Source organism: Motacilla alba, chromosome 1A, assembly GCF_015832195.1.
Source record: "Motacilla alba alba isolate MOTALB_02 chromosome 1A, Motacilla_alba_V1.0_pri, whole genome shotgun sequence".
Classification (NCBI taxonomy): Eukaryota; Metazoa; Chordata; class Aves; order Passeriformes; family Motacillidae; genus Motacilla; species Motacilla alba.
This window is the reverse complement of record NC_052031.1, coordinates 39,007,068-39,032,335: the sequence shown is the minus strand read 5'-3', so window position 1 is coordinate 39,032,335 and position 25,268 is coordinate 39,007,068. Positions and strand designations below refer to the sequence as shown.

Here is a 25,268-nt window from a genome sequence, read left to right as displayed (position 1 = left end):
CATTTCACTCCTTGCTTCTGAGGACTATGACATGCAGCAGAAAAATTCTTAAGCACTCACCATAATTATAATTTATTTTTTCTCCATCTGAATGAATTCTTAATTATTCCCCTTGTGAATTAAGCACATGCAGCATCAACACAATAAATATCAGATGTGTAGAGAATAACAAAATATGGTAAGTGAAGAGCAGGGGTCTACTTTAGCAAAAACCTCCAGAAGTATCAGCTTTAAGGTCAGCTATGCAAGTTTGGTGATTTGTAATCAAAATTTTCACACTTATCTTACAAGAAGTTTTTCAACTCCTTACAAACTTAAAAAAAGCCAGGGTAAAGAACACGCAGTAAACAACTGAAAAGAATTTCAGGTAAGACTTTCTTGCTCTAATATTATTTAGAAAGACTCTCTCATCTAAAGCAGGACCTTGTCCATTAGGCTGTTTACAATTTAGGTAACATTCATTTGGCAGAGGATCAGAAGAATTTGTTCCCTTGATGTGGCTTCAAAATATGTTTTTTCGTCCCACTAGCACTCTATAAAAACAGAACATAAAACCTCTGCAAGTTAACTGTAAGCCTCATGGAAAAACAACAGTGGCTTTCACCTATTCTTCACACCCAAGTAAAATTAAATTTGACCTTTCTCACTTGGTTAAACTGTACACAGAACCTTAAAAAAGCTCTTCTTAGCTGCCTAACTTCTCTACTCAGAAACTGCAAAGAAAAAACTGCAAATTAGAAACTTCCCTCAAAAAAAAAAAAAAAGGAAAAGAGATATAAATAGAAAATGAAACAATAATTTTTTAAAGTGTGACTAAGATTCATGGACTTATGAGAAAAAAAAAGTGACAAAATAAGCTAAAAGTTCTGAAAACCCAAAGTTCCATTTCTCAAAACAGAAATCCATTTTGTTTATAAAGTAATGTATTTTCTGAAAGCGTCTGCATTTCCATGCTTATTCTTAGAATTGAAGGTCAGAAGAGAAACCAATATATTTTTTAAATATTTTCTAAATGCTTTAAAGCACTTGGAGTCATAATGCATCTATTACCATGAATACGTATCACACTTGTGAAGGCCAAATACTTCCAAAATAACAGTTCTATTCCTGTATTCAATTCACTTGAAAATAAAATCAATGCCTAAATCCATTAAAATTCATCCAAGGCTCACTGTCACAATTATCCAATCACAGAATATACTTACAAACTATGGGGGTTGGTATTATACAAACACACAAGGTCTCTGAAGATTTCAAAGCACATTTAAATGAAATTTCCAAAATAAATCTGCAAACTATAACTGCAAGGAAGGTACAACTAATTTAGTTAAGGGTTTGTGGGCCATGACAAATATTAAAACCAAAGCAGAAAATAATTGGTTATCACTAACTGGCAAGCCAGTAATAAAACACCAGAAGTTTACGTATTCATTTTGTAAGTACACCAGGGTCCTTTGCCTCCAAATATTATATATGTTATTATAATGTACACCTTATAAATTGCCTGTAGCAAAATGACAGCCAAGACTGGAGAACAGAAAGCTTTTTGGTTGTGTTTGGAAGATGTCAGATGACATGTTTAAAAATGCATTAAGTCAGGCAATGCATCAAATTATATATTCAGACAAAATAAATTTCAAATTATTTTAATCCTACTGTGATATCATAACTGATATATGATGAAATACTAAGAGATAAATGGAAAATTTAAAAAGTAATTACACATATCAGCGCTAACTGTTACTGTTTAATTGTTTTGAGGAATCTTAATACATTGTATGCATAGTAATACTGACAAGATGGAAAAGACAGGTAAAATTACTACTGTGCAATTCCAGTATCTTTATCAGGATCTAATATCTTAGATGCACTCTCTTTCTACCCTCACTTTGAGCAACATAAAAAAGCAGTTGCCATGTGACAAGAAAGAGATCAACAAGCTGTAACATCTTCACACTCATACAAACTGGAGGCACAGTCACAGCTCATCTCCTTCAGAGAGATGAGACTGCACTATTCTATTTTAACATATCCATTCCTAAATGTGTTCCCTGATCTTCTCCATTTGCCTAAATGCAAGCTAAATATTCAGCACACACTAAATATTGCCCGTGGCTCAACTTCACAACTTAAGACTGCTTTACAGTTCTCTTATTTTCAATCATCTAAAGCATATCAATGAAATTTTAAGGAGGAAAACATTTATACTTCATCCATAGTAATTTTGTCCCTGACTGCATGTGGAAAGACAATCAGAAAAGATTAAGATTAATAAGCACTGAGAAACTGAAGTCAAATGGGAACGGAAAAGCTTAATACACACTTTTTATCAATTCTAAATTAGAAAATGTCAGCACAAATGAGGCAGACTAGCAGTGGCACAGCTAATAATGAATTTGTATCAACAGAGGAGGAGCTACCAGTGGGGAAAAAACAGAGTATGGCCATGAGGAAAAGAGAACCTTCACAGACATGTTAAGTACAGAGATTGCATGCTTTTTTTTTTTTTTTTTAGTAGAAGGACATAGTACATTTACTGCCTTAACCATGTTCAAATTGCAATAAATTCCATAAATAAAATTTTTTTTAAAAATTTTTTTTCAAGACAACACTCTCAGCCCAGCATCTGGGTACATTTCCCAAAATGCATTGGACAACTGAAAGCCATGTGAAATGCTGATTTGAAACAACCCTCAAATGAAAAATATTTTTGGAGAAAAGACACTTTGTGAAATATGAAAGACAGTGAACAGCACTGAATGCCACAATAAACCTATGAATGATTCATTCAAACCAAAACCACCCTACAGTATATAATCCAGACATACCTTCTTTGATGTCCAAGAATGGGAAAACCACGCAGAGCTGAAAGGTCAGTCTCTGCCTTGGCAATGCCCATGGACACTAAAAAAAACCTTTTCCTCTCTCTCCTTCAATAAGGGCAACCAAAAATCTGTTTGAATTGGCTGTCCTAAGATGACATAGAAGGAATGATGAGGTGCTGCTACTAATGATACACAGTCCAGATGTAATTACTAAATAGCAAACAATGGTTGAAACAAGCTATATTTTTCATACCCTTAAAGGACAGAATGCAAGTTACCAGGGGGAGTCATGAAAAATGTCACGAATGCCTGTTTTAAATTCAGTTATCCAGTAAATAATGATCAGGGGACTCAGTAAATCAGGGCTGCAGAGAAGCAGAAGTTTCTGCCAAGTAATTCCCACTTCTGTAGAACTGTTTGTAGGTTATCAGCTTTCACTAAAAAAAGTGAAAATATGATCCAAGTCTTGACAGGATGCAACACGTCTTTAAAAAGCATGAAAGCATGTATCTCCACTGAGGCACCTGATAACCTAAACCAGTTGGCCAGACTTCGGAAGAAATTTGTTTCATCTCTTTCATTTCAACTCCAGATTCCTGGTCCCTGTAACTCCAGAACTGAATTTCTGTCACTCAAAAAAAATGTCAAGAATTTACTATTTGTTGCAAATCCAACAACCATCCTTTCTTTAGTTTACCTTTCCCACTGGCTTTGGGTCTGAGAATTTCATGACATTGAACAAAATCACTGGACTGATCTGCAGTTTTGAATGGGGCAAAGTGGAAGGTAACTGAAGAACAAAATGTGGAATCCAGTTGAGAAAAGGGAGATGGAGGTCTACCCTGACAAGGTAATTCACTTAAAGAACAGTTTTTAGTGCAAACCTGAAAAGGTTAGCTAACAATTTCATTGCAAAACCCATCTTTCCAGATACTCATTCGAAGGAGATTGTGCACAATGTTGCCAAGGCAACACAATGGAAACTGAAGTCTGGGGACCACGTTATGCTGCTTGGAGATTACATTAATAAACTCTTTGATTGTCTCAGAAGTAGTCCACTGAAATATATTCATCTGAGTCCACTTATCCACAATTCATATTTTTTACACTGAATTCAATAACACATTTGTATCAGTCCTCATAAAAGCTCTGTATAACCATTATTAAACCACTACATATAATTACCTAACAGCAGTATGTCCTAATAAAAATATTACCAACATAGTATTTGCATGTTTTAGAGGTAAGACACAAATGAAGAAAAAGAATAATTTTTAAAGTGATAGAGTACATTATTAATTGTATTACAATTGGAGAACTTGGAGAATTCCTACCAGAAAATTTTATCACACTGTCTCAGAATATCCAATACAATGTGCACTATAATACAATGTGCAATACAATCTTTGTCAGCAGCCATAATGTATCAAGCACCATTTGATTTTTGTCCTAATGCCTGCTGCAGAAACCTACTCCTTACTGGATAAGGCAGCCTATTTCCAAGAAAACACAAAATGTACACAATCGTTTCATAGTTTTGCCTGCTAGTGAGCTGATACTCAGGAAATAGTAGATAACTCCAGTTTGAACCTACTACACTTGCACACTAACTTTCATTTCCATAGTACTCTACTAAAGTTCTGTGGAAACATGTCTCTTCGCTGAGATTTTATGCAAGTCATATTTTATCACTGAATTTTCAGGTTCTGTTCTATTTCATCTGAATTTTCCTATATATCCTCAAAGGCAAAGTCTCAAAGTGTTTTTATTTAAAAAAATCAAGAGGAAAAAAACTCTTTATATCCTACACTTATTATGAAAAAATGGAAATCTGACTTACCATTTTCTCAAAATGTCAAAAGTGATATTTTTTAGCTAACATGAAAGCAGCTGAAGATATTTAACACAAACTTTCAGCGCCTTTTGCTTCCACAGCTCAACCTCCTGGCTGTTTCCCTTTTTTTTTGCCCTAGACCTCAAAGCTAGCTCCAAAATCAAGGTAAGCTATACTCACATTTCTTTGTCTATTGAGCCACTCCCTCAGCATGAGGGTAGTCACAGAGCAGATACAACACAAACACTGTTTAGGCTACTTCAAATGAATTTGGCAAGGCTCCTTGTAATTTAACTACCTGCAATACTAAAACAGAGCAACTGTATCATTGCCTTAAAACACAACTACACATGGAGAGAGAAAGCAAGGTCCAAAATGTGCGTTCTAGCTCCCATTCAAAAAAAATCACAAAATATATGTAAATAAGACCAGAAAAATTATCTCTCAGAAAAAAAATCTTTTTTTTGACACTGAATTTAAGGCTTATGGGACATCTTGGGGCAGAATACTCTTCTTTCTCTATTTAGTGTCTGCAGACTGGAATAACTGTACTTACTTCACAGGGGTGTCGAAAGTATTCATTGCTTGTGTTTGCACAGCGACTTTGAAGATGAAAATTGCTGCTGAAGTGCTAAGTGTCAATTTGTATAAATAAGCAAAAACTTAATGCCTGGACCAACCCAAACAAAATTCTCCTCTCTCCAGGTACAGTCGAGCATAGGATCAGAAGATCAGAAAGTAGTATTCTTTCATCCACTGCCGTATCTCAAAACAGCAAGTTCTTCCCAGTCCTTACTGCCCGAAATCTTCCTTGCCACTCACTGATCCTGTGACTTACATTTCACAGTTTGAAGATGTGCTTACTATACTTGTAACACAAACATTAACATTTAAAATGAGTTTTATTGATGAAGGTGTACTGACACAAATCAGTTTTAAGCAATCAGCTTTTCCAGGAGTAGCTGCTTTGAAGTCCCTTAATGAAAGCTTTCTTCTGTTTCAAAGTACTGTTTCAATTCACAGTGATTTCAAATACACACCATAAATCTTTCAAGAACAAAGGAAAGAAATCCACGTTTCTCTGTCCATACTTATTTCTAGTTATATATATGGTAAAGGGGCCAAGAGCTTTGAAGACATCTTACTAAACCTGAGGAAAGACATGGTTAACACTCCTATTTTATAATACTTTTGTCAGCCTTTTGTTACCCCCATACTCATTTCCATCTCCAAATGATGACTCAGTCACTTCTCATCTCTACAGAACTCATCCTTTCCTTACCTTTCTCAGTAATTAACAAAGGAACAGACGTTACTCCATTATGCAAGAAACACTATTTGCCCAGATACTGCTCCTCCTCCTCCTCCATCTTCTGTTTTAGCCTCAGCTCAAGGAGCCAACATAACTGCCTAAGTAAGATCTACAATTTTCGGGCAAAATTAAGATGTCAGAATTTCTCAGCGTTTTGCAATGCACTTGTTTTGGAAGAATGCAGATAAATATCAGCTTTGGGAATAAGTACCAAATTGTCAGACTAGCAAAGGTCAAAAGCATTTTCATATGTAGAAGTCAGAAACTTTCAATCTGAGGTATAACAAAACAGCAAGTTACAACTTCAGCTGCAATTAAATGGCAAAAAAAGAGATAATTAATTTTATTATAAAAAAACGCATTTTAAAAATTTATTAGTTCTACATAACACAGCTAATAGTCTCAACTTCCTCCTGACAGAAGTTATTAGGGTTTTTTATTGTGTTTTTAGCATGACACTTTTTTTTTTTCTTTTTTTTTTTTTTGGAGATAGTTCAGAAAATTGTTATTTCTGAATCTGTGGGTCCTTATTCTGTCATCAGTCACTAACCCTGCATATTTCTAATAAATTAAACAGCCAGTTATCTATTCTGTAAAATATTTCACATTCAGTAAATACACCTTTAACCTCATGTACTGAAATCCAATACTGTTTGGTTGAAATGCCTTTTCCAGCACAGAAATACACTTTAAACATTTTGACAAGTGACAGATAAGGACAAATGTGACAGAACTGCTTGTTTTCTCACAATTAATGGCATTTATTTTGTATTCTCCTAAAGCAGAGGTGAGTGAAGAGCAGAAGGAAAGACTGCTTTCACCTGCGGCAATGGCTGCTGCACTCCAGGACCCGGGAGTCCCGGTGGATGACAAGGCGACCATGAGCCTGTGGTGCCCTTGTGGCCAGGAGGGCCAGTGGCACCGTAGGGTGCCTGGGGAAGAATGTGACCAGAAAGTTGAGCAAGGTGATCTTCTCCCTCAGCTCAGCTCTAGTGAGGCCACATCTGGAGTCTTGTGTTCAATTCTCCACAGTTCAAGGAAAGGGTACAAGTAGCAAGTCCCACCAGGAAACCTGCTCCAGCTTTGGCTCCCCTTTCCATGGATCTCCAGGTCCCTGCCAGGAGCCTGATGCAGCATGGGTCTCCCATAGGGTCAAAACTTCCTCTCAGGCATCCACTTGCTATGGCGTGGGTCTCCTTCATGGGCTGCAGGTGGATCTCTGCCTCCTGTGGACCTCCATGGCTTGCAGGGAGCAGCTGCTTCACCATGGTCTGCACCATGGGCTGCAGAGGAATCCCAACTCCAGCATCTGGAGCACCTCCTCCCCCTCCTTCTCCACTGACCTTGGTGTCTGCAGAGCTGTTTCTCTCACAGATTCTCACACCGCTCTTCTCTGGCTGCAATTACAGCTCTGCAATAACTTTTTTTTCCCCTCGTTTTTGAATATGTTATCACATATTACCATGTTACCACCATTTCTAATTGGCACAGGCATGACTAGTAGCACATCCATCTTTGGAGCTGTCAGAAATTGACTCAGCCAGACATGAAGGAAGCTTCTGGCAGCTTCTCACAGAAGGCACCCCTGTAGGCCTTCTTGGGAGGCATCCAGTATGAAAAAATGTTAGCCAGATTTCTCAGTGATGCCCACTAACAGAAGAAGAGGCAACAGGCACAAACTAGGACCAGAATATTCCATCTGAGCCCAAAAAATATGCATTTACTGAGAGGGCAGTCAAACACTGGCACAGGCCAACCTGAGTGGCCAGAGAATCCCCATCCATGGAGACACTCAAAACTGGACAGGATCCTGGGCAACACTCTCTCCAACCCTGCTTGAGAAGGGGGGCTGAATTAAATGAGCTCAGGAGGTCCTCATTAACCTACTGACTCTGTGATTCTTGCTTCCTTATCCCTTGAAATTCAGTTGTTTGATAGAAACTGAATTAGTACATTTTATCCTCACTTTCATTAACAGCTCACATTTCCACACAAATCACTTGGGTCTTCACTCTAATCAAATTACTAAATGCTCTCAAACAATATATTTGCAATGGCCTTAGTTCACAAAGTCATGGTACAATTTAATTTAAGAGCACGCCCTGAATATACAAATCAAGAAACACACTGTAGTCTGAGCTGAGTCTTGATCTTCTTTGAAAAATGTCTAAAACACAGTCTTACCCCTACACAGTTTAAGTTCCATTATATCCATATGATTAAAATCTCTCATTGATATTTATACACTTGAGATACATCTGAAAGAACACTGTAACATGAAACTTTTGCACTAAACATATGCAAAAGCTATGGCAATATCATATGTATTATATGTATTTATATCTGCACAGATCGATAAAAACACATGCAAAATTACATACAGTAACATTGATTATTGACAGTTCAGTGATTTATCAAAGACATTATTTGATCTTTTAGCCCTTTCCAGTTAATTTCATATTCTGCACCATTCAGGCCTGCCTACAGACATTAGGATCATAGCAAACTGAACGAAACAGAGGTCTTTTGCCTTGTATTAATCAGCAGATTAAACACATTAAATAAAAAATTACACTACTATCTTCCAGAACTTTTTCAGTATTTATCCAAGATTGTGTTTTGGGTTTTTTTTTTAATTTAAAAAATGCATTTTAAGCCTCCTCAACTGATTTAATTGCATAATATATAGATGAAAGAACTGTTTCTCACTTTCTCTCTAATTTCTATAGTTTCTATTTGATCTATCATGGGAGAGCCTCATAAGGTTTTTCTTTACAGAGAAAGACACCACACATCTTAAATCAATGATCCACAGAAAACACAAGAGGTATTTCTAGGAAGGGAACAAAGAAGGCAAGGCAGAGAGGAAGGAAGGAAGGCAGGAAGGCAGAGAGGAAGGCAGAGAGGAAGGAAGGAAGGCAGGAAGGCAGGAAGGAAGCTTTTGTAATACATCTCCACTGTTTAATCAGCAATGTGTGTAAGAAGCAAAATCCAAACTTAACCTTCTAATAGTGAAATGTAATGATAGACGAATCCACAGCTATAAAGGGACACATTTGATCAAATCTTAATCCAGGATTCAACTAGGATTTTTGCCAAGTTACCCATAGACTGGTACTCTGATTCCTTCATTGCAGTGAAACAAATAGGAAACACTCTAAAATAATCACTAGAGGTTGGATGATATCCATACAGAACAGTATTAAAGACCAAGGAGTCAACCCTATGCAGCAAATTTTTTTGTTTTAATTAAACAAATTATATATGCAAAAAACTTAGGTTTAAGCCTTAAATAGCAAACATTCTGTCACACAAACAGTCACACATGCAAATAACATAAAAAACACATGGAAAAATACTGATACAAACTTATTTTTTTAAACATGGGTACCAGAAAACACCTTATTTTTTAATATAGCTCTTACAAATGTCACGTTTTTCTAAAAATACCCTGAAATCACTTTTCAGACCACTTCCAAAAAACATTCTTCCTGCTTGATTTTTTTTTTTTAACATTTATTTACATGTTCATGGCAAGAAAAAACAATTTCACCTTCAGACTCAGGAAACAAGTCTGAAAATATTCTCCTCACTGCATTTTACAAAGGGTATTTTAAACCACTCACCAGTTTGCCACCAATGGTCCAAGACAGGTACCTTGAAGACTCTTTTTGACCATTCTAGCGTGTCCACATCACAGTGCTCACCAGCTACAAACATCATTCTGAACCTTTAAGTAAAAATAAAGTCTGTCTCTTGATCTGGATGTGGAAAGGAAAACATGATAATGAATACAATAAATGTCTCTGGCCACTGTCCCAGATCAAGGGAAAAGACAAAGGAGGACTTTTTGTTTTCTCTTTCCTACTAAGTAACAACTAGAATATTTGCAGCATTAATTTAAGCTACTTAATACATCTTCATGTAAAATAAACTTTATCTGCTGAATGCAAAGACTTTGGGAGACCAGAGGCAAGCAACTGTCAGTTGAAGTAAAAAATAATTAAATGCTCTATACACAGAAACTAGGTAGATATCTTTGTTAGCACTGAAGTACTATCTCCCACAGCCAGATGCACATCACTGACATTTTTTTTCACTTTAAGTCTTTCCTCAGTGCATTTTGAATAAAGACAACTACTGAACACAGGACTTTACTCATGTCCTTCAAAAGTGGACACAAGCTGCACTGATTTTGTAAAACCAGTAGATTTGTAGCCACAAAAAGAGAGAATTCTTAGATCTGGTTGGTATGACACAAATTTCACTGCAAAGGGTCGTCATTTGGAAAGACTACGAGTTTAGAAAGACCATGGAAATGAAATCCAGAAAGCAAATTAGACAAACACCAAGAACACATAAGACTTAGGGAAAAGTTAAGATATCGTGTTATCCCCTGAGCCAAAAGCAAAATTCCTTTCTTTTGAATTGCCAGCTTTAATAATCTGCAGGCTAAAGATCAACTTTATGTTATGAGAAGAAGAAAAATTAGTTATTTGGCAAACTTAAAGCACAAAACCATCAAAAAGAGTAGCAGAGCTAAGTGCCTCAAGTCTAAGCATAAGAACCATAGAATTATTTTCTCCTCTCAAACAGTATAGCAAAACAAGGGATGGCAATGGCTATGAAATGTCCCACGGAACAATTTTTTAAAAGCCCACTTAAAACGTCAAAGCATGTAATTCCATCTGTTACTGCAATCATCTATCCCTGCAATGCAGTTAATTGAGAAGAAACGTCCTAAAGCTTGTCTGTTAAATAAATGTCCTCAGCTGTTCTGAAAACCTAAATTCCTAACATGAAATTCAGTACAATCAAGCTTTTAGGCCCTATACAGGAGTTCAGCAGAATGGACTTCAAATGTCACCTGACGTATAGGGGACAGATCAATGTTCCTAATGATCCTGAAGCAATAAATATTATTCAACAGAGCACATAGATTTTGGTGTCACTCCAAGCACAGAAGAAACCACATCTCCAAACTATTTACCAAAAGCTTAAATTTTCATACGGGAAATAATGAAATAAAAATATTTCACTTTTACAAATTAAGTTTTTTTGGAACAATTTAAAAAAAAAAATTCTGGAATGCACACACCAGTTTGGGGGGGGGGGGGTGGTATTCTGGCAAAGAAAAACTCTATCTGCATATTAAATAAGTTTTTTTCCTAAAAAACAGCAATGAAGGTTCATTTGCACCTCTAAAAATTAACTGGAAATAAAGAATTCTTACTAATTCTTAATGCACATGGAGACCACATACACATATACATGTATACACACACACACACATATATATATGTTTATTTCTTTAATTATTTATTTAAACATGCAAAATTTTAAAAAATTTTTTCACATCTTCTGAATTTTCTCCTCTGATATGTTTGCTCATTTCCTTCCCTGAACAGATTTTACCTTGAATATGAGAATCCAAGCATTGGATGTGTGGGTGACAGAGTCACAGAGAGAGACACAGAACACAACTGCAGCTCAGCTCCACACAGGCTGTTCATGAGCACAGTTCAGGACTCCACCAGGACAGGCCATGTATGATCAACAGCAGCACAGAGTAGGGGGCAGCAGGCAGAACTGCATTATGTACTTCGATTCTAGTAAGTTCTGGGTCTTAATCACATATCCTCCTAGCAGCATATGTGAAATGTCAATTCTATGAGAAAATATTTCCCTCAAATAGTTTTGAATTTGCTACTTTAATTTCACATCCTCTTGTTCTTGCATTACGAGACAGATAATAGAAGTTTCTTATCTACTTTATATTCATTATTTCTGCAGTTTTTATGCAGTCTCATATTTCTTTCTAAAGTCCATTCTTATCTGGCATCAGATGAACAACCTAGAATCTCTAAATGCTCTTGATATAAAATTGCAGAACATTCTCAACTGACCAAGAGTCAAGCAAGCAAAGTAGACTATGGGACACAAATGGCAAGTTACTTGTATGTTAATGTAAACTGCTGAGTTGTTGCCACATTTCATGCAAAACCATTACCTGTCAATTGTTTGGAAATTAAAACAACCCAGCTCACAACAATTATGTCGACTGCAGGATGAAATGTGATTCCAAATACGGGAAGAGTTAATGGCTTTGTATTATGGAGCTACCTTCTGAAGAGGAGAATGTATTCAAGCAGCTGAACTCAATATGCTTAGATAGATGAAGATCATGGGACTTTGGATGTTACTTGTTTTTCCAACACGACAGGCAGCAATGCTCAGCAGCACTGGATGTTATCAAAACCTATGTCTTTAGATGTCTATAAATATGTGGTTGAACAGGGCATTTGACTTACAGCACTAAAAACTAAATATCTGTTTTACCAGTAAGCATGAGCTACGTTTAAGACATAGGTGACATTTTGTGTCAAAAGCAAAGAAATTTCAAGATTTGGCTCAAATAGACACAAGGAATTTAAAACATACATACTAGAACCTTTGGAAAACTCATATATGTAATTTTGTGCAGAGGCCAGTGATGCCACAAACATCAGTTCTTAACAGAAATTTATTTCACTCATGTCATTTCAAAAGAAAACAAGTTTGTTTATAATTTAATTTACTCATGTAAATCAAATGCTCCCTCATGTATGGAAGCTGGCATTACCTACCACCTATTTTCTTCATCAGTAACTGGTTTTTTTTAACATTGCTTTTTTAAAGTGACATTGACCTTTACCATTTATTTAACAGAACTTGTCAAAAATAAAATGTACCATGGTGGCAACCTCTTTCAGGACTGCATTCATGGATGCAGTCTCTAAAGTAAGGATCTGTTTTAGTGCACACAGCAGAAAGACATTTCAAAGATTCTTAACCATGTAACAAAGAAGAAAGCATCATAGATCAAGTAAATGAACTAAAAGTAAGACTGCTTTCAAACTGAATCAGACAGAATTCACTTGACCTTGAATAGAAAAGTCTATCCAAGTAACACCCAAACCCAAGTATTTCCCTACAATGGAAATTTTAATCACTTGATAGACTTGCCTAACAACTGTACCTACTAGATATTAAATGCTGCATTAGAGGGTTTTGTAAAGAGACATCACATCCTAGTGAACTACATGGTCCAAAGCTGAGTGAATTATGAGACAACTGAAGCTGCAGACAAGCAGAGAAGCTCATTTGATATGACTGAATAGGAATGATGAAATACCTCTATACATATGTGGCAACAGATACTGCAAGGAGACTCTTATCTAGAATTCTTATCTGGCCAAAGAATGTGACAACTTACAAAGCAGGTAAGCAGATTTCCCATTAAATGAATACTCTAAAGACAAAGAAATTGCCTAAGAAATGCCAAGGAACAGCAATTAAAACTTCCAGAATCTGAATCACTTTCTTGTCAATAAATGTCATAGGACAATAGCGCATTAGTGTCTCAAGTGAGCTTCTTTCTTATTTCAAGGAGGAGTAAGGGCTGATGACAGCAGTCAAAAGAGATGGAAGAAAGTAATGCTAAGCTTGTAATGAATATCACAGGAAAAAACCCAGCTTACTAATAATAAACTTTCCTGAGCAATTAGGAATGTGGAGGTCTAATGAAGCTTCCCTTCTCTTTGAACAAGCATGGTAATAGATGTTCTTGTGACTGAATACTGCCTATACAGTCTGACACAGTCCCTGTTTGATGCTGAGCAATCACTCAAATTTTTCGTTTTTAGAATGTTTATCATTAGATACAGAAAGTTGGTCTGTAGAAGTATTGAACACTCACAAATCCAAGTTACTATGAGAAACATTTCATAAATATAATGCTAACACCACATTTTAACCATATAATACTGCAATCTTTGAAACAGTGGTATTTCAGTGGCTCAGACTCAAAACTAACAGAAGACTTTGACCTTAATCTCTCTTTGACTCAGCTTCTCATCTGCAAAATACAGATAATACCACTCTCTCACCTCACAGGGGATTTATGAGGATGAACTCAGCCAAGACTTTGAAGCATGCTGATAGTATAGTGATAAGCACCTTAAAAGCAGTACAGGACAGCAAATAGCTCTTTGGACACATAATCATAAACAATAACTAAGTTTTGGGGGAGCAACCAAAACATTGACAGCTTCTGATTAAACAAACACCAAGGATCCTGTGCCCTTAAAAAAATGAGAGGATATGTGGAAAAAGCAGTATGGGATGATATAATCCAAGACTGTATTACAGAGTATAAGCACAGGGGAGTAAAGTAAAAGATGGGAGAGGAATCCTAACTCAGTAAAAGCTCTTAACATTAGCATCATAGACATTTAAACAGCTTTCATCTCCTCAAAACTATCAGTAGAAATTTACAAGCAAATATGTGTACACCTTAATTTTCAAGATTAGATTAAAATGGCATTCTACAGAGGTGGGCAAAACCCCAGATACTCTGTTACTCTTAGTTCATGCAGCCTGCTTCTGAAAAAAAACTGCTTCCAGTGTATCCTTACTTCACCTTTTCAGTGAGTACTGCTTTCCCAAGGCTGCCTCAGGGTCCTGCTGACGGATTGCTCTAATTGCAGTTGGTGAAGTAAAGAAGGCAGCTACTTCATGCTCTGCTAGCACACGGAAATAGGCACCAGCATCTGGTGTTCCCACAGGCTTCCCCTATGGAGAGAATAATTTAAAATGTCACAGGTTAAAAATACCTCATAATTCCTTGACAGTTCAAGCCTTGAGCACGTAACAGTAGTGGTAGCACAGCAACAGAAGTAATTTCAAGTAAGACTTCAAAGGAGGCTTTGTTAAAAATAATAGTACTGTGAATGTATCCACCTGTAGAAATAAATTCACAAGCTTTGGGAATCATGCCTTACATGAACACAGCACATACTAGTTACCACTTAGAAAATTAGGACAAACGGACATGCAAATGAAAAGACAGACACAAATATCTGTTATTGCACTGGCAGCAGAGAGAGTCATGTCTACATCTACCCTAGAAGCAGTTTAGAAAACACCCACACTCCCTCTGAACAAGGAGTCTCTGGACACAGTGGCACTGCAGCTATATTCCCATGCACAGATAGCTTTTTTCCTTACCTAGAAATTTTTCTCAAATCTGGAAAGATTCCCACTTAGCTGCTTACAACTGATTTTTTGGAACCGTGCTGCCCCACACGAAGCTTGGAGAGATCCTGAAGGGCCCCTATTTTGTTTTAGTGTGTTATCAGACTGTGGTCTGGTTTAGGGTTGGGTTTTTCTTGAGCTTAGTCAAGGGGCAATTCAAGAGAATTGTAAACAGAAGTAATCATTTATGACAAATCGTTCAATGGTAAGTAATCATAACAAAAAATAATCAAGAATACTTTTTTGTGGTGTTGAAAATATGATAAGCTGTCAGTACAGAGTCATATAGTCACAATCTTACTGTAAGTGTAATTACCACAGTGCATGAACTGCTCATACATATTCTGAAATGAGAAGGTGATGTTAATGTAGAATGAGTTTTAGCTCCACAGGTATCACCATAACCTTTTCACTAGAAAGGCCACGCTTAGAAGATGAACTTTGACAGAGCACGCAAGTCAAGGGACACACACTTTTCCTACTGCATCCAGCTGGGCCTGAACACTGGCAAGAGTACTGGTGAACCATTAATCAGATTCAAAGAACACAGGACAGCCAAGGCTGGATATGTACCAGTGGTTCAGCTTTATGGTGAGATACTGCTCCTGGTGAGAGGTGTTCTCAAAAAGAGGAGCACCACAAAAGATTTTAAAAATAAGACAAAACAGAATGCACAATTGAAAAGCCATTTTTAGAAACAATTAAGCAGGCAGTAAGAAACAAATGGAGAGAAAATAAATTTTCAGCCCAGGTAGAAGAGTAGTATAATGAACACCAAAAGCCCTCTTTCTGCAATTAGCCTATCCCTAATTACAAAAAAGAAATGCAAAATGATGCTTGCTTAAAAAGTGAGTTATGTCCTTTTTCCTGTCAGATAATAAAGAAAAATCTTTTACCAGACTGTCTTGAAACATCTCCCTAGTAGAACGCTTCATCACAACTTTCATGTGTTCATCAGTGTTTGTTCATGAACCTGTTTGTTGAAGCTGACACTCTCTCACTGTAATATTCACTATACCTGCAGATCTTTAGGCACCTGGTTAAGAGTTCAAGCCCACATCACCAGTGCTAAACAAACAGCCTCAGACTCTGAAAAACACCGAATTGCCAGAAGTTTCTCATTAAGTAATTATGTACTTGAATTAGTATAAATCATCTTCAACACCAAAACACCTAGCTGTGGAGCAAGTTGAACTTGGTTAGTCAGTCAGTAATAAAGTAGGCTATTACTTTTAACCAAAGGTAAATATCCAGAGCCCATAAAAGGGCTATGTGGTCCTGAGCGCACCCACTCCCTCCCAGATCCTGCTTCACACCTGATCTCTGCCTGAGCTATGTCACAGTGAGGCCTGTGCCTCAAACTCCCAGCAAGCCTGAGCCTGACAGTTTCTTCTACATGAACTGCTAAACCTTCAGGAGTGCTTGGGTAAACATGCAGGACTCTGACAGGTGGATATTTATGTCACAGGTAAGTTAAAGCAGTTTAGGTTTGGAGTTACCAGTCTCAGATATAGGAGAAAGCCAAATAAAACACAAACAGTAGAAAGAGGAGAAAATTCACCTGACAGTTGATAGAAAATATAACCCAGAGAATAAGATACTCATTTAGGGAAAAAAAAAATCTAGCACAGGTATAAAATATTCTTACAGATTCTGCAGAAAAACTCCCCAAGTGGTCTTGGAAGCTGTTCAGAGTTTAGCAAATGCATAAACAAAAATGGGCATAATGTGTGAGATTGAAATGGTTAATGGCTGAAACATTTTTAAGATCACTGAAGGACTTTGCACACTGTAGCAAAGTGTGCAAAGAAGCTCATCTGTAACCAAAGTCCATTCCTCCAAATATGCCTCCTCATGGGAATTCTGACTGTGAGTTAAACCACCTAAGGAAACTTGAGATAAGATAAAGGTGGCACTACTGTCCAATTACCTCAGGAATAAGAAGTAAACAGGGCTGGGAAAGAAGAATGCATCCAACAGGAAGGAGGTGAGATTTTGGGAGTGTGATGGCAAAACCTCTGGTCCACATCAGACGGAGAGTGATCCACATATGCACCACATGGGACAATCACACGAGAGGTGACTGTCATGTCTTAGAAGGGGTCATAAACCATCAGAGATCCCCAAAGGCCCCAGACTCATTCCTCAGGCCTCATACCATAGGACTGCAAGTGATTCAAAGTTTTGCAACTGATTCAGATTCTGCTGCATAAGACAGTGCAAAACTCCCTCACAGGAGAGGTGCTTGGGCATTCTCCTGTACACCTGAATGTATATTAATACCCATTGAATTCTATGTTTCATGGGACACCCACCACAGAGAAGACCAGAAGAAGACGATGAACCAGACACCCTGGATCCACAGGGGTGGTGACTAACTTTCCCCTAATCTATCTCCCTTTCTTTCTCCCCTCCTCATTTTTATATGTCTTTCTATCTCTCTCTCTCTCTCTATCTCACGTTTACTGATAAATAAAATCCATGCTATTGACTTTGGCATATGGTCTTGTTTGCACCTTAATGAATCTCCCTTATAATCAGATTGTAATGCATATCTGAGACAGTGCAAATTAATTTCAGAGCTCAAAACCTACAAATACAATTGCCAGAGAGAGCAGTCATTTATTATACAAAAATTTTAAGAAGTACTACCATATTCCATGAAGGCTTATTACCACATGCAATTTTTATTTTTAAAAGTTAGCAATGCAAACAGTAAACCACAGGGTAATTGAATTCAGAATATGTTGACAGACTGCTGAGTCAATTGGGGACTGAGCAAATGAGATACTTCCACCAGATTTCTGCAGGGTTCAGTTTGAGACCTGTTGCTATTCAGTATTCACATCAATACTGGAGATGAAAATTGATTTTTAGAAGTTACTGGCAATAATATCTATGGTTGACAGGAAATGAGAGCACAGTAAACAGGACCAGGGCAGTTAGAAAGAAAGTGATCTGTCTCACCTAATTTAAAAGAGAAAAGTAAGAACAGATACTTCTTGTATGAACCAGGAAGATTCCAACAGAAAACACCTACCAAGAGACTAAGACAGACAAACAGACAGGAAAATCTTTCTGGAAGCACTTAGATTTAGCATGCAATTTATGAAATGTTAAACAGCTGAGCAGACATCCTGAGGCAAAATATGCTGATGACTTATGATTTCACACATGATTATCAAAAAAGATTCACAGACACCAAGAATTACCAACGGAATAGGAAAGTTCTCATATGGAGAAAGCAAGAAGCCACTAGCAGATTACTTGAAGGAAGAGACACAGAAGAAGAGCTATAATAAAATGTCCAACAATGCAGGAGTAAGAGTGCATCGATTCCCTTTCTACCTGGCCCCTAACAACAATGGGTTGTTCAATTACCACTAAATCCAAAATTATGAGGAAATTCTCTCTGTGTAGAAAATGTAGTGCATGCCACTAAAACCTGCTGATGCCAAAGCACACACAAAATCCTGACATATTAGGATTCAAAAGAATATGCTCACAGAGGCATTCAGCCTTATGATAGTGACTCTGCTGCCAAAGCTCCACTGAAGACTTGAGACAACATGTCTTACTGAATTTGCTCCACAATCAGTATGTATGATGGCAGAGTGATCCCTGCCAGACTTCAGAGACAGTGTTTGCTTTGTAAGCGGATGATACTGGCTTACAAAAACAGCAGGAAAAGCTGGGTATCTCCAAGAGCTGTGCCAAAGAAGACTAATTTCAAACCTGTTGCTCTTACGTATCCTGCAAATCTGCTGCAACTTCAGGACTCCAGAGAGCCTTGTGAGAGACTCCAGGCACACAAGATGCTAAAGCTCTGTGTGGGATAGTAGGTCCTTCTCTGACCTAGACCACTCAAATTAAATCCTTAATGCCTGGTTCTTGACAAGTGTGGGTATCCTCCTCCTTGCCCTAGTTCAAAGTCCCAAACACTGGAACTACAGTGCTGCCTTTTTCCTGAAATCACAGGACCACAAATTGTGACTAGACTTTCTCTTAATACTACCCTGTTGCTTACAGCTTGAAACCATATTAGCAAGAGCAACCCAGAGTGGGCTGTGAGACTACAGGTGGCTTACTTGTTGCTGTTGTCTTGGAGAAAAACAACACAGGACAGATTTTTTTAACCAAACAAACCCAAACAAAATATACACTTGCTTTTGTATTCAAAAGAATTCATCATCATTTTTGCATTCTTGAAAATGGTGTAACAGCAAGTGAAAACTAAAAGCATAATTTCCATAGTAATTTTTAAAATGACAAGTTGTCACCTAAGTAATTTAAAAATAAACAAAACACTTGAAGTAGTGAGGGTATGAAGTCAGCACACTTTACATTCAATAGTGGTTGTCCACAAGCAAAAGGAATGTGATGTTCTTCCCCCATGCCTAAACAGCAATACTCCCTAACCCAAAATATAGAATTTGGCAACCATTTAATAGACTTGAATAAAAATTTCTGAATATTTACTATTAATACAGTCTTCTGAGAAGAGGAAAAATTGTGCACTCTTCTCTTTATAAATATTACTTTCATTCCTGTGTGTACAGACAACTTATTTTTCTTCCCATTATTAACCCTCAAAAAGATGACATTTATGTCATGAATACTGTCTGAAGCCTTGATTAGTGGCATCTTGGAGAAGAAAAATGGGAAATGTACTATTTCTGTTTAATAATGACCTCACCAAGAGAAAAAAATCACAAACCAAACATGTAGGCCAACCTGATACTAACTCGAGTTTTTCTTTATGTTCACTGTTAAAAAAGTAAGATTTTTACTCCTTTTCTTTTACAACAGTTTAAACTCAGAGGTACCTTTACAATTACAATAATCACGTTGATCCCTATGCATTCACATAGAGACAAAACTTCACTGTAAGATGACTATGCAACAAAAAAATGCTGAAGGACTCCTTATTTCACTTCCTATTCCTTCTTGGCTTGCTCTACACCTGCTGGAATGAAAACCTCTTCATTACAGTAATTCCCTTCTGAAAATTCATGTGGCCTAGCACATCGTCAGTGTTCAAAAACAGTCACTATAAAACTACCAAAGTTTTTTTATTATCAGCAAGCACTTGCCAATTTTCTTACACCGCTTTCCTCTTCTGCTTAACTACTGTGGTAGTGATGAGTTAATCCCCTTAGAATGAAGAATCTAATTAACATCTATTAGGCATTTAAATTTTAATTACACTACAGTAATTAATACTCAAGCTAATACAATATTTAAGTCTACAATGTGCATTTCTGCTACTGGGTGAAGTTTTTGCTCTTTGTTATTCAGAAAAATCAGCAATAAATTCTGTAAAAATAACAACGAAAGGCAGCATGATTACTTTTTTGAGCAGCAAAGTAAGGATGCCCCAGGCCACTCTAATTAGACTAGTCTCCTCTCCACCCCACTAGTTTTCATCCCCTAAAGGAAAGGACTAAGTCCAAAATGTCATCTGTGCCTGGAGTTCAGTTTCCTTGAGTGGTAGAGAGGAAAGAAGAGACAACTCTCATTAGAAGTTCTGGTTCCAAGCATACAGCTCTCAATTGCATCCAACTAAGATCCAGTAAGTATTTTTCATAACCAGACATGCAAAACACAATGCCCTCTCCTAATTCCAAAATAAAGGTAGTTTAATCAATAACACAGGTACCCTCTATCATCTGCCATTTCTAGTTCTGTTGTTTCAGGGTTCCTTACACCACTAACCATCACCCTTCATACAAATGTAGACAAGTTTGAAGGACAGTGAAGTTTTCCTTAAAAATTACTGTAATAGGTGGGAGAGTATAAACACTGAAGATACACATACAATTTAAATATCTGTGGCATGAAGAATAGACAGGCATTAACAGGATCATCTGTATCATTAGTTGAAGGAGATGCTGCCATTTCCAAGGGGGGTTTTTTAGACTGAATCATACCTCATACAAAACTGTAGTATTCCCATGAAGGAGAGGACCATAGCAAATGTAGGAATGACCAACAACCCAGCCTAAATCAGAAGCTGCCCACCATACCTAAAATGAAGTATACACAAAATTATAGTTAGGAGTAATAAAAGGCATTAAAAAACATTTACATGACATTTAAAAAGAATTACCTCACCAGGTTTGAGGCCATATACAGCTGACATGGTCCAGTTCAGCATAACTGCATAGCCACCAGTTGGTCTCACAACACCCTAAATGAGAAAATTTGAGTACTTAAGTATTTAAGATTAAGATTTGAAGGATTCAATTATATTGTTGTGTTCAATTAAATGTTAAGGATTTAGCAGCAATGGAATTCAACTTCAATACTTCTCAATCAAGAAAAGGATTTATTCCAACAAGAACATATGAACACCTCCACCAAAGAAGTAATTTTGGAAAACAAAAACCAAACATACAATAAAACAAACATTTGAAAGATAACTAACAAATCTAAAATTCCTTCATAAAAGTTGGATATACAAATACTCAATCAATAAATATATTCACAAAAAAATAAGAGTATAAGTATTTACCTCACTTAAACTGTACCACCCCAATGCTAGGAATATTTTAAACTCATTGCCTACTTTATCTGTATCATCTCCACACCTGCAGTAGATGATCCCTGAAAAAACTGGGGTGAATCACTCCCTGAAATGTCCCTTTCTGCCCTCTTTTTAAAGATATCAGAGTATATTCTCGCTGCCCTCTTTTTAAAGATATCAGAGTATATTCTCGAAAGTTTACTATCTAGCCCAGAGTGCACACATGAATGCTAAATGAATACCACCCCAGTCTTGAGGTAAAAGAGGGATTTGAAAATTAGAATGAGAGATTATCTGTAGCATCATGCACCTTCATAAACCAAAAACCAGCTCTGAAACATTATTAACAGGAAACTTTGGACATGTTTTGCAATATTAGTATGGTCAATATATATTCCATCACCTTCTAGCACATTATTCCTAGAAGAAAGAATTAGGTAAACTACATCCTGGTGTCCTGAACTAAAATTCAGATGAAACCCATTGGACCAAACAAATATGCAGTGTGCAGACATGACAATGCAGCTGTCTGTGCTAGGCATGGTACATTCTCTTGGTGTACTTAATAGAACAAAATAGGCACTTTCAGGCTTCATCCAAAAAATGAGGGACTGCAGAGATACATTAACTCATTAAAATGGAGATTGCTAAGGCAGAGAATGGTTTACAAACACTTCACCACTTTCAGACAGGAGATTGCCTTTGTTCAACTCAGCTTCTAACTTAGCCTCTGTTCTGAGATCAACAAAAGTTTTTTAGGATGGTCATAACCAAGTAGTTTTACGTGCATGACCATTTAAATTAGGTTACTTAAATAAATAAAAAAGATATTTTATTCACTGAGAGTTACTTATTGTAGCTTACTGCTAGTTGAAAACCTCTCTTGTAAGGGTGATTGATTCAAGGTATCTATATTTTTCTCTGCAGAGACAACACAATGAAGTAAACTTCTGAGACCTATTACCTCTGAGATACTCTATTGATACCCAGTCAAGGAAAATATCTGTTGTAATGAAGGATCTTATCTTGGGTTTTTTGACAATACAGTTGTAATGATTTAGGATATATATGTTGCTTTCAAGGGCCTACATTGAAGGTAATTGCAGATTGAAGGTAAAAGCAGAAGACATTTTTTTCAGCAAAACTGATGTATGTTTTCCCTTAAATCCTAAGAGATTCTGAACTTTCTAGGCAACACCATTAAATAATTTTTTAGCAGTAGAATTGCTCTCTACAGGATGTGTGATACTGTCTGAATCAGTGGTGGTAAGACTAGTGCCAGAAAATAATATTCAGCCTGTATTCCACATTGTAAAACAGCACTTTAAGTACCAGGCAAACACTCAGAGAGTTAACTTTTAAAATACAATCCTTTAAAAATACATTGTTAAAACTAATTAACATTCAAAATAAATATTTTCAAAGAATACCCTTTGTTAATTTTCACTTAATCTAAACTTCTATTTTCAGGGTATTATGTACTCAGAACTGTGCAGTAACACAAGCATTCAGAACATGCTTTATTTCATTTAATCTGTAATGTCATTCAGGACATCTTATCTACAAGAAAATTAGCTAATATGTAAATAATGAACAAGATCAGTCAGCAATAAATGCAATCACACAAGTGATATATTAACTGGTCTTGTCATTAAGTAACTATACAATGCTTATCTAAGAAAGTTAAAACACAGAAGATAGTATTGAATAAGACATTCTGCTATCCTTAAAGGTTTATTTTGTACAAACAATTGAAGAAAATGCTTCTTAGCTTTATATTACTACTATTTAAATTTTAAAACATTATTTATTCCTAGACGGTGCCTTTAAAATAGTGAAATGAGATTAAACCATTTGTAGAATGAGTATCATTTACAGCATTGTGCTCTGGCAAACGTTTTCAACCTTTTCAATTAAATATTTTTTCACAGGGAACTGCAAATAGTTGGTCACAGACACTTAGACTACTGATAGTCCTTTACCTTGGGCAAACCTGTTGTTCCAGATGTATACAGAATATAAAGTGGGTGGTCTGAGGGAACAGAGACACATTTTGAACACTGGGCTTTTGCAAGCTCTTCTTCCCAGTCAAGATCACGACCTTTGGTAAGAGGAACATGGCCCTGCCCATTAAAAAATAAGAAAATTGTCAAAAGAAAACCACATGGAATAAATGGAATTCATTCAAAAAACATGTACTATTAAAATTTTTTGTACAGTACTGTTCAATTTTCTATTTTGTATTAAATCTTATTAATATAATGTTCACCCTTAAAACTAAAAAGCAAACTACGATAGATACAGTAAAATATTTCTTGCAAAAAAGTAAAGGCACATGCACTACACAAATAAGTGAAGGTTACCATAAAGGCAGTACAACTGTACACCCACCAAATTAGGTCGCTGGTAAATGAGAACTTTATCAGGTTTGCTCTGTACCCTTGCCAGTGCTGCTTCTAGGAGAGATATGTATTCCACTTTCCTTTTTGGTTCTACTCCAAAACTTGCTGTTACAATAAGTTTGGGCTAAAAAAAGAAGATAGTTAATATGTACATTTGTAATGTATTTTAGGTATGTAAACTAATAATATTTTCTATTAAATTCAACATAAGCAAATTATCTTTACATAATTAGACACGGGGTTAGATCAGTTTCCTAGAGTAAATCAAGCTTGTGTAATCTCGCTGCCCATGCATCTGCTTTTTGTTTGGAATAACATTAATACCTTCTGACACTGCACTATTTTCAAACACATTTGAGTAAGAAATCACGATTACTAACTTCTCATTAGCTGCACAAACATTAATGAACACAGAGGAAATCCCTATCCATCTCAGCTACTCCACTAAGGAAGAGTGGTGCAGTGATGTCAACAGCTAGCTGTACTGTTCTACCTTGTATCTAATGCTTCCATTTCCAGTTTCACATTTCAACACTAGCTGAAGAACTTTGCTGGCTTTTTCACAGCCTGCAATGAAAGTCACAGGACAGAAAAGAGAAGAAAGAGGGAAAACAAAGCAAACAAGAGATGCCAGGAAACTAGAAATACAGGAAGAGAATAAGCGAAAATCATAAGGCACATGAGGGAAGTAAGGCTAGAGTTTTTCAAGCGAGGGTTGAAGGACTGAGGGTGCAAAATTACTAAAAAACAGATTTGTATAGATCGGGGGCTTTTTAGACTAATATCTGCTTCCAAATGTAGATTTCACATCTTTTTCAATAAATTAACCACAGCTTTTGTGTAAGATTACCTAAGTGAAGAAATCTGCATAGAAGCTATTTCGACTTCAGTCTGAAGATTGGTGTTTTTATTTTTTGCTCTTCAGGAAAGAAAAGGTAGCACCAAAAAACTATGTGTTAGAACGTATTTTACTTGGAAAAGAATGAGTCTTCAATCTCCATTGTTTTGAAGTTTTAGAAGTGTATTTATCATATGGCGCTCAGTTTGATCAAGCTAGTTTACTAATTGTATGCATTAGCATAAATCCCATTAAGTAAGCATAAACCACAATGTCACAGTTAAGGCTAAATTGAATTCAGCAGAGAAAGCACAGATTGAATAGTTTTCTTCCTGTCCAAATCTGTCATTCAGGAAAGATCCCTAATTGGCGTGTATTCAAAATAAAGACTCTGGATGAGCTTTAAAATGTCAGCATTCATTGACTTTCCTTTTTGGAATGCACTGATTTATTAGA

General features: G+C 36.6%; 1 protein-coding gene across 5 annotated transcripts in view; it reads right to left on the bottom strand.

Moving 5' to 3' along the window:
• The window catches only part of ACSS3 (acyl-CoA synthetase short chain family member 3), a 108,325-nt gene that overhangs the window by 26,332 nt on the left and 56,725 nt on the right, over nt 1–25,268 (bottom strand). For 4 of the 5 annotated variants that reach the window (XM_038154186.1, XM_038154182.1, XM_038154183.1 and 1 more), the window contains 6 exons: nt 23,964–24,098; nt 23,555–23,695; nt 21,156–21,236; nt 20,977–21,072; nt 14,433–14,584; nt 9,598–9,701 (listed from right to left, as the gene is read on the bottom strand). In XM_038154186.1, the coding sequence (XP_038010114.1) occupies nt 9,598–9,701; nt 14,433–14,584; nt 20,977–21,072; nt 21,156–21,236; nt 23,555–23,695; nt 23,964–24,098 (709 nt within the window). The remainder of the gene's footprint in view (nt 1–9,597; nt 9,702–14,432; nt 14,585–20,976; nt 21,073–21,155; nt 21,237–23,554; nt 23,696–23,963; nt 24,099–25,268) is intronic. The other variant, XM_038154184.1, reaches the window with a different exon arrangement.